The 12,436-nt window shown below is 37.7% G+C and overlaps 1 protein-coding gene across 1 annotated transcript in view; it reads right to left on the bottom strand.

The window, feature by feature from the left end:
* MAP3K15 (mitogen-activated protein kinase kinase kinase 15) overlaps positions 1 to 12,436 on the bottom strand; it is an 80,574-nt gene that overhangs the window by 31,443 nt on the left and 36,695 nt on the right. The window contains exons 4-6 of the mRNA XM_071430431.1: positions 11,192 to 11,385; positions 8,952 to 9,120; positions 7,588 to 7,694 (exon numbers count right to left, since the gene is read on the bottom strand). Coding sequence (XP_071286532.1) covers positions 7,588 to 7,694; positions 8,952 to 9,120; positions 11,192 to 11,385 — 470 coding nt within the window. The remainder of the gene's footprint in view (positions 1 to 7,587; positions 7,695 to 8,951; positions 9,121 to 11,191; positions 11,386 to 12,436) is intronic.

Raw genomic sequence — 12,436 nt, 5'->3', positions numbered from 1 at the left:
ATTTGGAAAACAAACAAAAACAAACAGCTGTGATACAGCATGTTTTGACAAACATTTAAGAACTGTGTTAATTAGAAAATGGTGATTAAATAACATTTCCATTCCTTATTATTATTAAACAGTCAGAATTTTGGCCTCCATTTACCCTGCTGTTTTTCTAAGTTCAGAACTCAATATTCACTGCAAAAAGTCACTTAGAACAAACAACAATGTCTATTTGCAAGAGTAATGCAAACACAGCTGAAGAGTTTAATAGCCTTTTCAACACTTTTTTCCATCACCAGAGAGAGTTAAAATATTTACCAACCCCTTTTTAGAACTATTTACAATTTTCCAATCCCCACCTAGGTATCCATGAACAGGCCTACAAGGACTATCACTACTTTGTCAGCAATACCAGTAGCAGACAATGGTTTCTGGTAAATGTATTACTTGCATGCCCCAAAATGATTAATATTTATTGTAAAGGGGCTCTGTTCCTTAGGTAACCAGCTGATGCAATAAGACCAGTAACAGCACATCTGTAGCAAAATTCAGGCTTCTGTGCGTGTTAGGTGATGGAGAACATCTAATAAGATTAAACAGCTTTGTAGCTGGTTGTTAAGGCTTTATCCTGCCTTTGATGTCACTGGCAGAGCATAAACTTTCACAGCAAGTACTTGAATATTTTTAAAGCGTTTTTTCTTCAGATTAACTGCTCTGAAATAAATATTGGTCTTCTCTAATAAGCACACAAGGAGAAATTTGGTATCTTTTTTCAGTTTTACAAGAAATAAACAGGAGGTAAAAACTGTAAATCCATTGCCCAGGTCAGCATGCTCTAACCAAACCTCTTCTGGACAAACCAGATTCTTTCACTAGGAGTACCCAAGTTTCACTGTTGTTAACACTAAAGCACAGAAAATTGAGTAAACAGAGCTTAGAACAAAATTAAGCCCTGATATTAAAGTCCAGTAGTTCCCTGGTCTTGTATATAGTGATCACAAAAGTTGGCATGTGTTCTGTGCTCTTCCTGAAAACACAAGAAATGCACAACTAAAACCTTATGTTCCACTTCAGTATGGAAACAGAAAATCTAAAAATCACTGCTTTCTCAAGTCTGCCTTCTGTGAAATAGGTTATTTATTAATGTTGATATAAAGAGGTGTTAGGTACTGATTGAGAAAAGTATAATTAAAGAAGAAATACAATGAACAAAGCAAGACACTGCTTAAAATGGGACATTGTGCAGATTTAACATCCCTGGTCATCAAAGGATGAAACTGTACACACCAAATACAATACTAGGAGATTGTTACAGACGACCAAGCTCTAAATAAACACTGTACTAAAGAACTTAAAATGAAAGATCTCTCTCTCTCTTATACAGAAAAAAAAATATTGTTAAAAATAATTAAATACAACAAAATTTAGCACATGACAAGTATGCACTCATCTAACAGGATATAATTAAATAATAATCAGTTTAGGTATCTTTATATTAGACCCTGTTTTTCACTGCAGCAGAATTCAATGCCCATTGGATAATACAAAACCCATACACCAATTATAATAATTTACAAATTTAGGAAGTTATCAGCTTCTGAATCCCAAAAAAGAGGGGGAAAACAAAGAAAAACACCCAAACAACCTGAAAGATCACATAAGCTCCAAGCAAGTTTTCTGAAGTCAGTATGAAAATATTCTATTGGATAATATGCAGAAACTGTTATGCTTGACCAAGATAGGTTTTCATTTCTTATTTCAGACCCCACACTTTGTCAGGTCTGCATGCCTGACAGCTCATAATTTGTTTCAAGGTGCCTTGACAGAGATCTGTGGTGTTATCAATAGAGTAGAAGAGATTACCTTAAGCCATTAAGGCTTAGCACTGACTTCTATTTTTTTTAAACCAATCTCAACTATGTTAGCTTCCCCATGCTCCCCAGATCCCATTTAAAGCCACACTAGAACAAATCACAAAAAATCATGTCATAAAGGACTGCTGGAGGTCATCTAATAGAATCCTCCTCTCACAGCAAGTCCATGGCCCAGCACTAGATCATGGCAGGCCTGGCTGTGTCTGAAAAGCTAAATCTATTAAACCTCCAAGGATGGAGATGCCACAGCCCCTCTGAACAGGGAAAGCCAAAATACTGTATATGATGATGCACAGGCATGAGAAGGAAGGCAGAAAATGTTCTCTTTATGGATTAACTTGGTACAACAGGTAAGACTTGCAAAGTACATCCCCTGAATATGAAGTTTTATAAGCTAGAGCAGAATCTTAGTAGGCAGCTACAAAAATGACCCTACCAGGTAATTTTACTGCTCCTTGGTGCTTCCAGGCCATCTTGCACTGAAACAATGTCCCTCATGGTATCACACAATCAAGTCAACTTTAGGAATGAAATAGAATTTTGAAATTGGCATTTTTCAATGGTGCTCTTCAACACACAATCTGTTAAACTCTTCACATCTGGAAGAAGATATGTCCTACCTTAAAGAAGTTTGCATACACACTCAGTGAAAATATAAGCTACTTTTCATATATTTTTGGGGTTTAGGGGGCACAGTTTTTAGAATCACTACTCACAATCTGAAAATTTTTTCAAAATATAGTTTTAATGGTCAATGAGGTAAGAAAAAGGAGTACTACTACAATTTATTGAGAAACTATATTAAAAAACCCCACAGGTCTTGGAAAGTGTTTCATACAACTCCTTTTTTTTTCTTACTGGTTTCTTTGTTAGCACATTTTAATCTCTTACTGCAATTGTTACCTTGTGAGAACTTGCAGAGAAACCAAACAGAGAAAATGAATCTACATTATCTGAACATGACAGCAGCAGAATCTGCTGCCAGTTAAGAAAGAGATCTGCAAGTTACTTCCAAAAACTAGGGCAATTATGAAAATATCCTAGTGCTCAATAAAACACTGCCAAGTCTCCCCAAGCACAATGCTAGGAATTAAAAGGAAATGATCAAGGAATAAAAATTAAAAAAAAAAAAATCATGATGTCTTTTACAAATACCCAGCACATTAATTGTCAGTACTGTGCACAGTTTTAAGCTTTATTTAAAAAGGAAACTGAACTATTAGGATTAGGGGAAAAAAATTCAAATTGAGGGAATGATCAATGATACAGAATTGTTTCTGGATGAAGAAATGATACAGAATTGTTTCTGAATCTTCAACAAACTAAGGTTTTTCTGACAGAAATGGCTACATAGGAATTTTTTTTCTTAAAACAAAAGCTGTCCTGCTGGGTACCTTTATAGCCTCTAATCACTTCCTCAGAATTCGTGTCAGTGTTCTGCTGCCAGTTTGGTTTTGTCTGACAGCAAAACCAAATCCTCCAGAAACTGCTGGCTGATGCACTTGCCAGTTTGCCAGCTTGCTCACTGCAGTTCTGCCACGTGGTTTATCTGTCTGCAGACCCTACCATGCTCCTTCCATCACAGAAGCAATCTTCTCACCTCCCTGGTCTACACAAGCCTCTTGCATCTGTCTCCCTGTCTTATCCAACTATCTACTCCTCCTTTACCTCCCTGAATTATTCTGTAGGGCAACAAACTCCTATCACAGCATCTCACCTGGAACACACAGTTAAAAAAAGAATTAAAAAAAGGTAGGTTTTTTCCTTTCTCTTTGATATCATAGCTCCTTTCTTGCTCTCCAAATCCATCTTCTTGACGGTGAATCTTTCTCTACACTCTAGTCTTTATAAGGAGACCTAGTTTTAAATACTCCTAAACCAAAAAAAAAATCTTCCTGCTTCAGAAACTGGTTTTACCAGCTTTAAAGAATTGGCATGGTTACAGAGCCAGAACTACACTCAGTGAACCAGGCCTTTGCCCAAAAAAGTCAACAGGAACAGTGTGTTTTTCACTGGGACAAGAATTAGCTCACTCTGTTGGTAACAGGTAGTGTAATTATTTTTCTCAGCTTTTTGTTCACATCTTCCCCTGTATGGTTTGCTTCAATCTAGCTAGATGGAGAAGACTATATATGACAAAAAACTCTTGTATTAATGGAAAGTATTTTCTCAAAGGAATAAACATTTGCTTTCTTTTTCATTCCATGTCTTAATGACAGCAAAAACTTTTAAAAAAATCTTAATTATTAAGAAGTATGAGAACTCATTTTAAAGAGTTAGTACACTTGCATTCTCATTTAAAACCAGAAACTAATTTTTTGAGTTAAGATACATTTCACTGAGGATGAAATTTGCTTGTAGAATCTTCAATATTTGAAACAGTGAATGAGGACAACAAGACCCTAAATTAGGCTTTGACAAGAACTAAATTTGCAAGCCTCCAAACAGATATGACAAAGAAAAAAAAATAGCTTTTTTCTGTCCCTCATATACATCCCAGGTACTTCATGAAAGCCAGGCATGTAAAAGGAGGAGGCCCAGAACATGTTTTTTTACTAAATTTGAGTAATCACAGAACAGAACATTTTAAATACCCTAGTGCTTAACAATGGGAACAATTTTCAGTGGCTACTATTATTCACAATTACTAGTATTATTCACAATTACTAGTGATTTTCTACTTGCACCCTATTACATCCTTCACTTGTTAATTGCCCTCTTTTATTATGGTACTGGAATATGTTGCTCGTTAAAACGCAGCATGCTGAGTTAAATAATAGTGACTGCAGCTGTCCTCATCTTTAATATAAAGGAAGATAGAAGTGCTCTGGAAAGAGACTAAAATTTTCACAGTTCTGGCCTCATGCCAGGACTGGGTTTGGTTTTGAAGTCTACTCTGTTTGGAACAGATTTTGGCATACCCTTGGGACTCTTTGCAAGTTTCCAGGACATTATAACTCCAGCTCTGGTAAGTAAGACCAATTAGAAAATTTAATTGGTCTTAAGTACTCCTTACACAGTGCTTGCCTCCCAGGCAAGGTGTACCATGGACTGAAACAAACAGCCATCCACATCTGGAACACCCAGCCCTCAATTGCACAGCATCTTACTGCATACCCCAGCTGTGAATACAAATATTGAAAATACTCATGTTGCACATTTGGACTGAACTTATACCTAAAGAGGTCTAAATTAAGATACAATTAGACTTACATCTCAGCTAGGAGGCAACAAGGAACAATGTCTTAAACCAGCCTGTGTCTGTACAGAAGGGAGCAGTGTCTGCTCTGCTCCTATGTTACATCCAAAATATTTAGCTTAAGACACTGGAGAAGCAATAGCCCTTTGCTCCATCACCCAGGGATGGTGATATATTCAGATTGCCCAGGCTTGGAAACAAGCACAAGCCTGCCACTGCAAACATCCATTGTTAGCCTCTGATAACAGACATGAGAGATGACAAATCCAAGATGCTTTCAGGCAGCCAGAGAGGAAGACAGCAATCTAGGAGAGGGGCTGTGCTTAAACACCTGCTACATGAATCAGGGCTCCAGAAATCAGCATGGAAGTGTCTGCCTGCCCTACAGATGACAGTACCTATCTGCTCAGTACCCACCAGTGAGGCCCAGGCTTGCTTTGCTATGATCCAAGACAAGTCAGACACAGGCTGGCTCTGGGCAAAGGACATGCAGCTAGGCTGGAATGGCACAGAACCTAAAGTGAAACATGGCTGTCCCTTGCCTGAGCACTACTTGTTAACCTGGAGCTGCACACAGCTGTGCTGCAGGCTGGGCTTGTGCCCAGCTGCTGAAGCAGCAGAGCGCTGGGGTGCCCAGAACCAGCCCTGCAGCCCCTCCTGCCATGCTGCTGGATCTGTGCAGCACCAGAGTTACTCTGACTTGACAATGCAAGCGACACTAATGGCCAGGAGAACTCAGTTACAGAGTCCAAGAGGAAATAAACTAATTACTCTCTCTGGATCACAGTTCTAGTACACTTTTTTTATGAAATTAAGCACACATTAACATTCTGCAGGGTCACATATTCTTACAGCTGCTAATTCTGTTCTGCATATGATGTATTGTTTTCCTGGTGGGCTCAATCAGCTGTACTTATCAACATTAATAGTGTTCTGTGTGTTGAAATTAATAGAATATGAACTGAACATACAGTTCTTTATTTTAAAGGTAGCTTCTGATGAAAATCACTAAAAATAATTTTTTTTTTAAAACAGACAAAATTAGGGATTCAAAATTTTCATGCAAGTAAGATGCTAAATGCAACATTTTAGGGGTCATTTTGAACTAAGTGGACTTGTTAAAAAATGTTTAAGTCTCAGCTTTTGAGTTTTGTCCATTATTTTGTTTGAAGAAGTCAAAAACATCTGTAAAAGCTAAATTCTGCATTCTTACCAGTGAAAAACCAGTCATTTATTTCTGAAAAACCTTTTCTATAGAAATGCCTAAATAGCTCCCAAAAGAAAACAAGGAGCATCATGCTGGATGGGGCTAATAATCATTTTAATGAAAGCTGTTGACAGGCAAAGCAAGTTCATGAGCAATTAATTTTATCTTCTCTTACCAGGGTGCTATTGGCATTGTCAAAACAGAAGATTTAATGGCAGGGATTTCACATGCTGCTCAAAATACAAAGAATTTGAAGACCAAGACAGTAAAGGAGCTTGCCAATTTTGTTATGCACATCTAAATGAAAAAGTTTTAAAAACTGATTATATTAGGACATTTCCTAAGGACAAAGCATGATTCTAGCATTATTCTTACTGGCAAATTTAAACATTTTGAGTCAAATTCCTGAAATAATTTTTAAAAGTTCTGAAAAATAGGGCTAAATCCATATGCAGTATTTTTATGAGCAACAGTTTAGTGTTTTCTCTTGTGTCTGATTAAACTGTCAGATAGGACCAGATTTATTACCATTTTCCAGAAAATGCCATAGGAACTGCATTTCCAGATCTATTATTAAGTTCTTAATCTCTTTGATTTATGCCATCCTGATGTTATCCAATGGTGATTTTTAGTTAGCTAATTCACAATCAGCTAGCTAATTTAGTTTAGCTTTAGTTAGCTAGGTACCAATCCTTAATTAGTATGTGGATTCCATCTAGCCAGTTACTTTTATTATTACATGGGATTTCATTTACACAAGATCTATTTTCTCTGACAATCTTAATGTAAATTCTTTAGAAAAGGAGTAATTATTATACACAGGTACTACAAAAATCTGTACCTAACTAGAAGAGTTCAATAATATTTCAGTGTTTCCTAAAGAAATTATATGCCTGCAGGTCCTGATGACCATCCAGCCTTCCAAGGAAACTTTATCATGAATGTGTATTCATGGATCAAGCAGTGCTTTTTACCTATTACTTTAATAAATCACTCATAACTCTATCACCCTAAACATTTGAAGACATTCAGAATAATCAGTGACTTAGATTAAACAATCTCAGACTGACCAAGAACCCCTTGGTATCACTGGTCAGATCCACTGTCTCCGAGTTGTTGACAAAACAATGGTTGTTGGAAAATGACAATTTCAAAACTTACACACTGTCCTGGTGCACAGTAAGTATGGTATTAAGGAGAGATGACTGTGATGCATGTGTGCAGAAAGGGAAGGGAATTTGATATTATCTGCACTATAAATTTACATATAAGCCACTATGGAACAGCACTAAAATGAAACAACTTCAATCAATCACCCTCACCGATTCAATGCAAAAGCATAATGAAACTTGATGTTGTGTTGATCAGCCAGGTCACAGGTAGGAAGCATTTCCAGTGTTTCTACCAGCTTCACCATAGCATCATAGTCCTGGGGTGAAATTAAAAAAAACAATAAAAAGGATTGAAGTAGAATAAACTGAAAGGAGGGAAGCATCACTAAGCTAAAACGTATCATGATCACAGGTAGGGTATCACAGCTTCTCAGGGGACTGCTCCTAAGAGAAACAGCCAGGAAGGCTGCGTAGCAACACAGAGGATTTTGTCTGCCCATGTCAGTGCTTGCCTCTTCTTCACCATGATCCCCAAACTACTGAATCCCCATAGCCAGTGTGATCAATTACTCTCCCAGCACCAGTAAAGAGATGACAAGTCTGGCTTTTTCAGGTCTTATTAAGATCTTCTGGTGAATGACACCAGTGCACAATCCAGGTCACCGTGGACTCAACCACAGCTGTCTCTGAAGTACATCAGTCACTTGTGCACTCACTTGGGTTTCTCAGGAGTAACCCACATCTACAGTGCTGAAGAGGCCAGTTTACTGACATTCCAAAGGGCTTTGTGTTACTGAATCTTTTTGTTCAAAACATGTCTTGAGATGAGTACATTTCTCAAGGGAACCAGAGCCAGTCCAAATGAAGTTGGACAAAGTGCTGTAAGGAAAACATGCATTCCAGATTAGAAGATTAGGTAATGAAGGATGATGTGGTCACCCATTGCTCTCACAACCCATTTATACACAAGAAATAGCCAACTTAGCTGCTGACGAGAAAAAAAATAATTTCAACCATTCTATAGATATTTGAGAATGGATGTTAAACACACAGACTCTCAATTTGGAAAAACAGCTGCTTTAGCAAAAGCAGAATTTATTTTAAAAAAACTAAAACAAGAAAAAAGGGTGCAGTTAGATTTTAAAAGCAAATTAATGTTTCATTGAATTATAGTTCTCAATGTGGGCATCTCTATCCAATACAATGGTCATAACAAATGTGTTTTCTTAATTTCTAAATATATTTAATATATTTTATGGGGGGAGGGAGGAAAGGTAGAGCAGAGGAGAGCAAGGCAACCATCTTTATTCAGTAGGGTTTTTTGCTTTTTTAAGGAAGTTAAAGATTACTAAAAGCAAAGGGAGAGACCTCGGGAAGTCACCTAATCTGAGTCTCTTGTTCACAGGCAAAATAAGTAAGAGTCTCTATCCCCTTAAACTGCCCAAAAGACAATCCAAATTTAAACAATGTAACAACTGCTCCCATCACTGCTTAACAAACAAAGAAGCACAGGAGAACAAACAAGAGCCAGAACTGCACAGTAAAATAATCCATCTTAGTCTTTAAGCACATACCTGAATGTCTCTGTAGGAAAGAAGCAGGTTTATGACAATGTCAGAAGTCAGCACTTCAGTATTATCCATGCGCAGTTTAATCCTGGCCAGCTCCTTAGCCAGTTCATCTCCTTGGTACTTCTCTCTAGCTTTTCTGATGTCATTTAGCAGTGTTTCTTTATAATAGGCACTAAGAAATTGAAATTAGACATAGGGAAAGAAAACTGTTAAACATTTCTTATGAAACATGGCTATGCTTCTGATAAAAAGTATAATTTCTAATAAAAAGTATAATCTTCTCCGAGTGAGGTTCACATCAAATATTTCCATATTTTTCAATAACTACTTACAAATATTCCACCTTGCCCTACCTCGGACTGTAGGGCTATGTATCAATAGGCTTACAACCAGGATCCTGAGGCAATTTTACCAACACAGGAAAACTGGAGCATTTCTTTGTCCCATTACTGACCCTGACAGATGTGGCACTTTGTATTATAAAGGCTGCATCTGAGATAATAAAGTGACACAAAGAAGAAACACCAGTGTGATGTAAAGAGGTGGTATATTATTTTATCATGAAGGTTGGAAGGAGACTTTCCAACACAGAAACTAAAACAAAAACAAGCCAACAAAAGCTGATTTAGTTGCAATCTTCTGATGAACATAATACATAATGTGGGCAGGATCTCTGTAAAAGCCTCCAGTAAGTGCATCTTACTTACACTAATACCAGTGCACAATCCAACATCAGCACTTTTGTAAATTGAAAAATAATATATATATTGCTAGCATGATAATTATGAATGGTTTCAACCAGATACTTAGGGGTAAATTTATCCTGGAGCAGGTTATGGAGTCTCTAGTTTGGAACTTAGCACATGCCACCTGACAGATACTCCAGTGCATACAAGTCCATTCTTGTTTACAAATGAGTCTTTCAAAGTATTAAACCTGGTTTAGCATAAGCAAAGAAAATTAAGTGTTCTGTCTCATACACATTATAAGCAAAACAACAAGGCCACAGCAAGCACTACTGGCAAGCACAGCCTCATACATTTCTGTGCAAGCACAGAAACAAGGCTGAGAGCAGGTGTGGACTGCAAGGTGGGATCAGGACCACACAATAATCCCCAAAGGCTTCAAACCCATCTCCAGAAAGATCTCCAAGAACAGACTGCACGTAATTAATTTGCATACACAGTGAGAAACTGATCTCCAGTGTGGGGAAAACTTATTTATAAAAAAAGAAAAATTCCAAAAAAATTCCAGGGTGCTTGCCCTGCATATGCATCCCAAGACCATGGAAACCCCAGCTGGATTGACACTGGAGCCAGGATGGGTGATCTGTCTTTCTTTCTTTCCTCCTCTCTGCCCCTCTTTAATTTATCTCTCTCTTTCTCTCTTCCCTTTCACCCTACACTCTTCATCCAAAACCCTCTGCTGTAACTTACACTAGGAGGTCAAAAGACTAAAACACCAATTTCCATGCCAACTGTGTAGGTTACTAATAAAACTTTGCAAACTTTTCCAGACTCTCTGATTTTTGTCATTCCTTTAAACCACAAGCATCTAGGAATCTTGGGTGCTCCCTTGCCCTTCAGGGGAGGATGTCACAGGAGGATCATCCATGGGATTGCAAGGATAGGACCACAAAAGAATAGTAGTTTTTTAGACAAGCCTTTCACTTGGGTGGGATGGCAATGGGGAAACAAACCTGAGGGCCCTCGGTGCTACCTCATGCTTCAGACATTAGGAAAATTAAAAACCAGAAACTCAGCCTCTGTGAGGGTTTTCCAGAAATACATACAAAACCAAAATAGCTGCAGAATACAGGGTGAGCAACTGAGAAAGACAGACCTCCTTCTCCAGCCCCAATTCTCCAAACTCCAACAGTCCCTTGTAGAAATAGCTAAGCAGTATCATGTTTATTAAGTGGTACCAGAAGGTTAATATTTATAAACAAAAACAAATAATGAGAATTACAACTGAATGCCCATGCTACAATGTACACATTTTATCTGATGACAGAAAAGGACAGTTTTTGGCTTTGGACTCTATGAAGAATCTGCATAACTGCAACTGCAGGCCAGGAATACAAAAAGCAGTAAAATTGGCAGCCTCTTTTAACACTATATTAAGTGCAATGAAAAATAAAAGAATTCATAATCAATGCAACTAGAAATTCTGTACCTTCTTTTTTCATAATATAAAAAAAGAGACTATCAAAGGTTCTGGAACTGTATGTGTTGTAACATTACCATGATGTAACATGGACATCCTTCAGAAGGCTGAGAAATTTGTCCACCAGTGGGACACAAAATGGCCCCAGGATATTGTCCCAGCTGGGCTGCATGTACTCAGAGGCTCTTCGTTGGGCATCACTTTCACAGCAAAAGTAGTCAGCACAAGGTGTGACAATGTATGGAATAAAATAATAATTGCCACTTGAAGCCTAAAATAAAAACAGCAAGAGTTTAGAAAACAAATGGAAGTGGAAATATACTTGAGTATATACAGAATATCCTGCTGACAGAAAAAACAGCTAGAGTAGTGCTGGTGTGTAAGAAGTTTTAGTGCACTGTTTAACACAAGATTTGCAAGCATTAAATTCAAGGAAATTTATGTGGAAAAGTTACAAATATTAACAAAGCTGATGAATAAGAGTCCAGGTCTGTTAAGTGACAATAGAAAGAAACTGTTCAGTTTTTCCTTTTAATGTAATACATGGACCCTAGTAGGGTCTGACAGTTACCAGCTGATGTTCTGCTCCCAAATTTTTGGCTTCAGAGATGTACTTGCATCCTCTAAGCTCACCCTGTGCTAGGAAAGATATGATGCAGAGCTCCCCACAATGAGAGAAATACAGAAATACAGACACTGGAAGGACTTTATAGAGATGTTTAATCCAGAGGAGCCTACAAAGCATCTGCTGCATGCTACCATCAAAAGCCTACCCAGCCAAACCCCAAACTTTGAAATGTTTTGTAACAGACTTTGTAGGACTTGCAACATAAAATTCTAGAAGTAAAACCCAAAAAAACTTAATATGCCACATAAAATATGTAAATTCAACAAGGTGCTGAAATGGGTGAGGACACAAGAAATGGCCCTTCAGAGCCCAAAACCAGCAAGTTCAGGGTTTTCAGCTCCTGAGCAAGAGCCCAGAAATCAGACCACTGTGAAGGTTTCAACAGCTGGGAGAAGCACCTGTATACTATTCCAGCTATGACAATTCTTTAGTGTTTAAAAGGAAGGTAAGCTTTATATTTGAGAGTAACTATATGGGAGCACTGAGGCAGAGGTCAACATGATTCACCTGCCATGATCAACTACCACTGTGTTGGAGATATCACAGCACTGAACATGCACAGTAAAATCATAGCTGTCCTTTTTTCACATACTCCAAAAATGTAGAAAAGCCACAGCCATTTTTAGTCACCTTGAACAATGGGAGAATGCTGAGATCATGAAAAGAATGGATATGAAGATGGCACATTTTTGAA

Source organism: Agelaius tricolor, unplaced genomic scaffold (genome assembly GCF_023055355.1).
Source record: "Agelaius tricolor isolate 1412-34295 unplaced genomic scaffold, bAgeTri1.0.p SCAF_7, whole genome shotgun sequence".
NCBI lineage: Eukaryota > Metazoa > Chordata > Aves > Passeriformes > Icteridae > Agelaius > Agelaius tricolor.
Note: the sequence above shows the minus strand (reverse complement) of the source record. Positions and strands in the feature narration are given on the sequence as shown.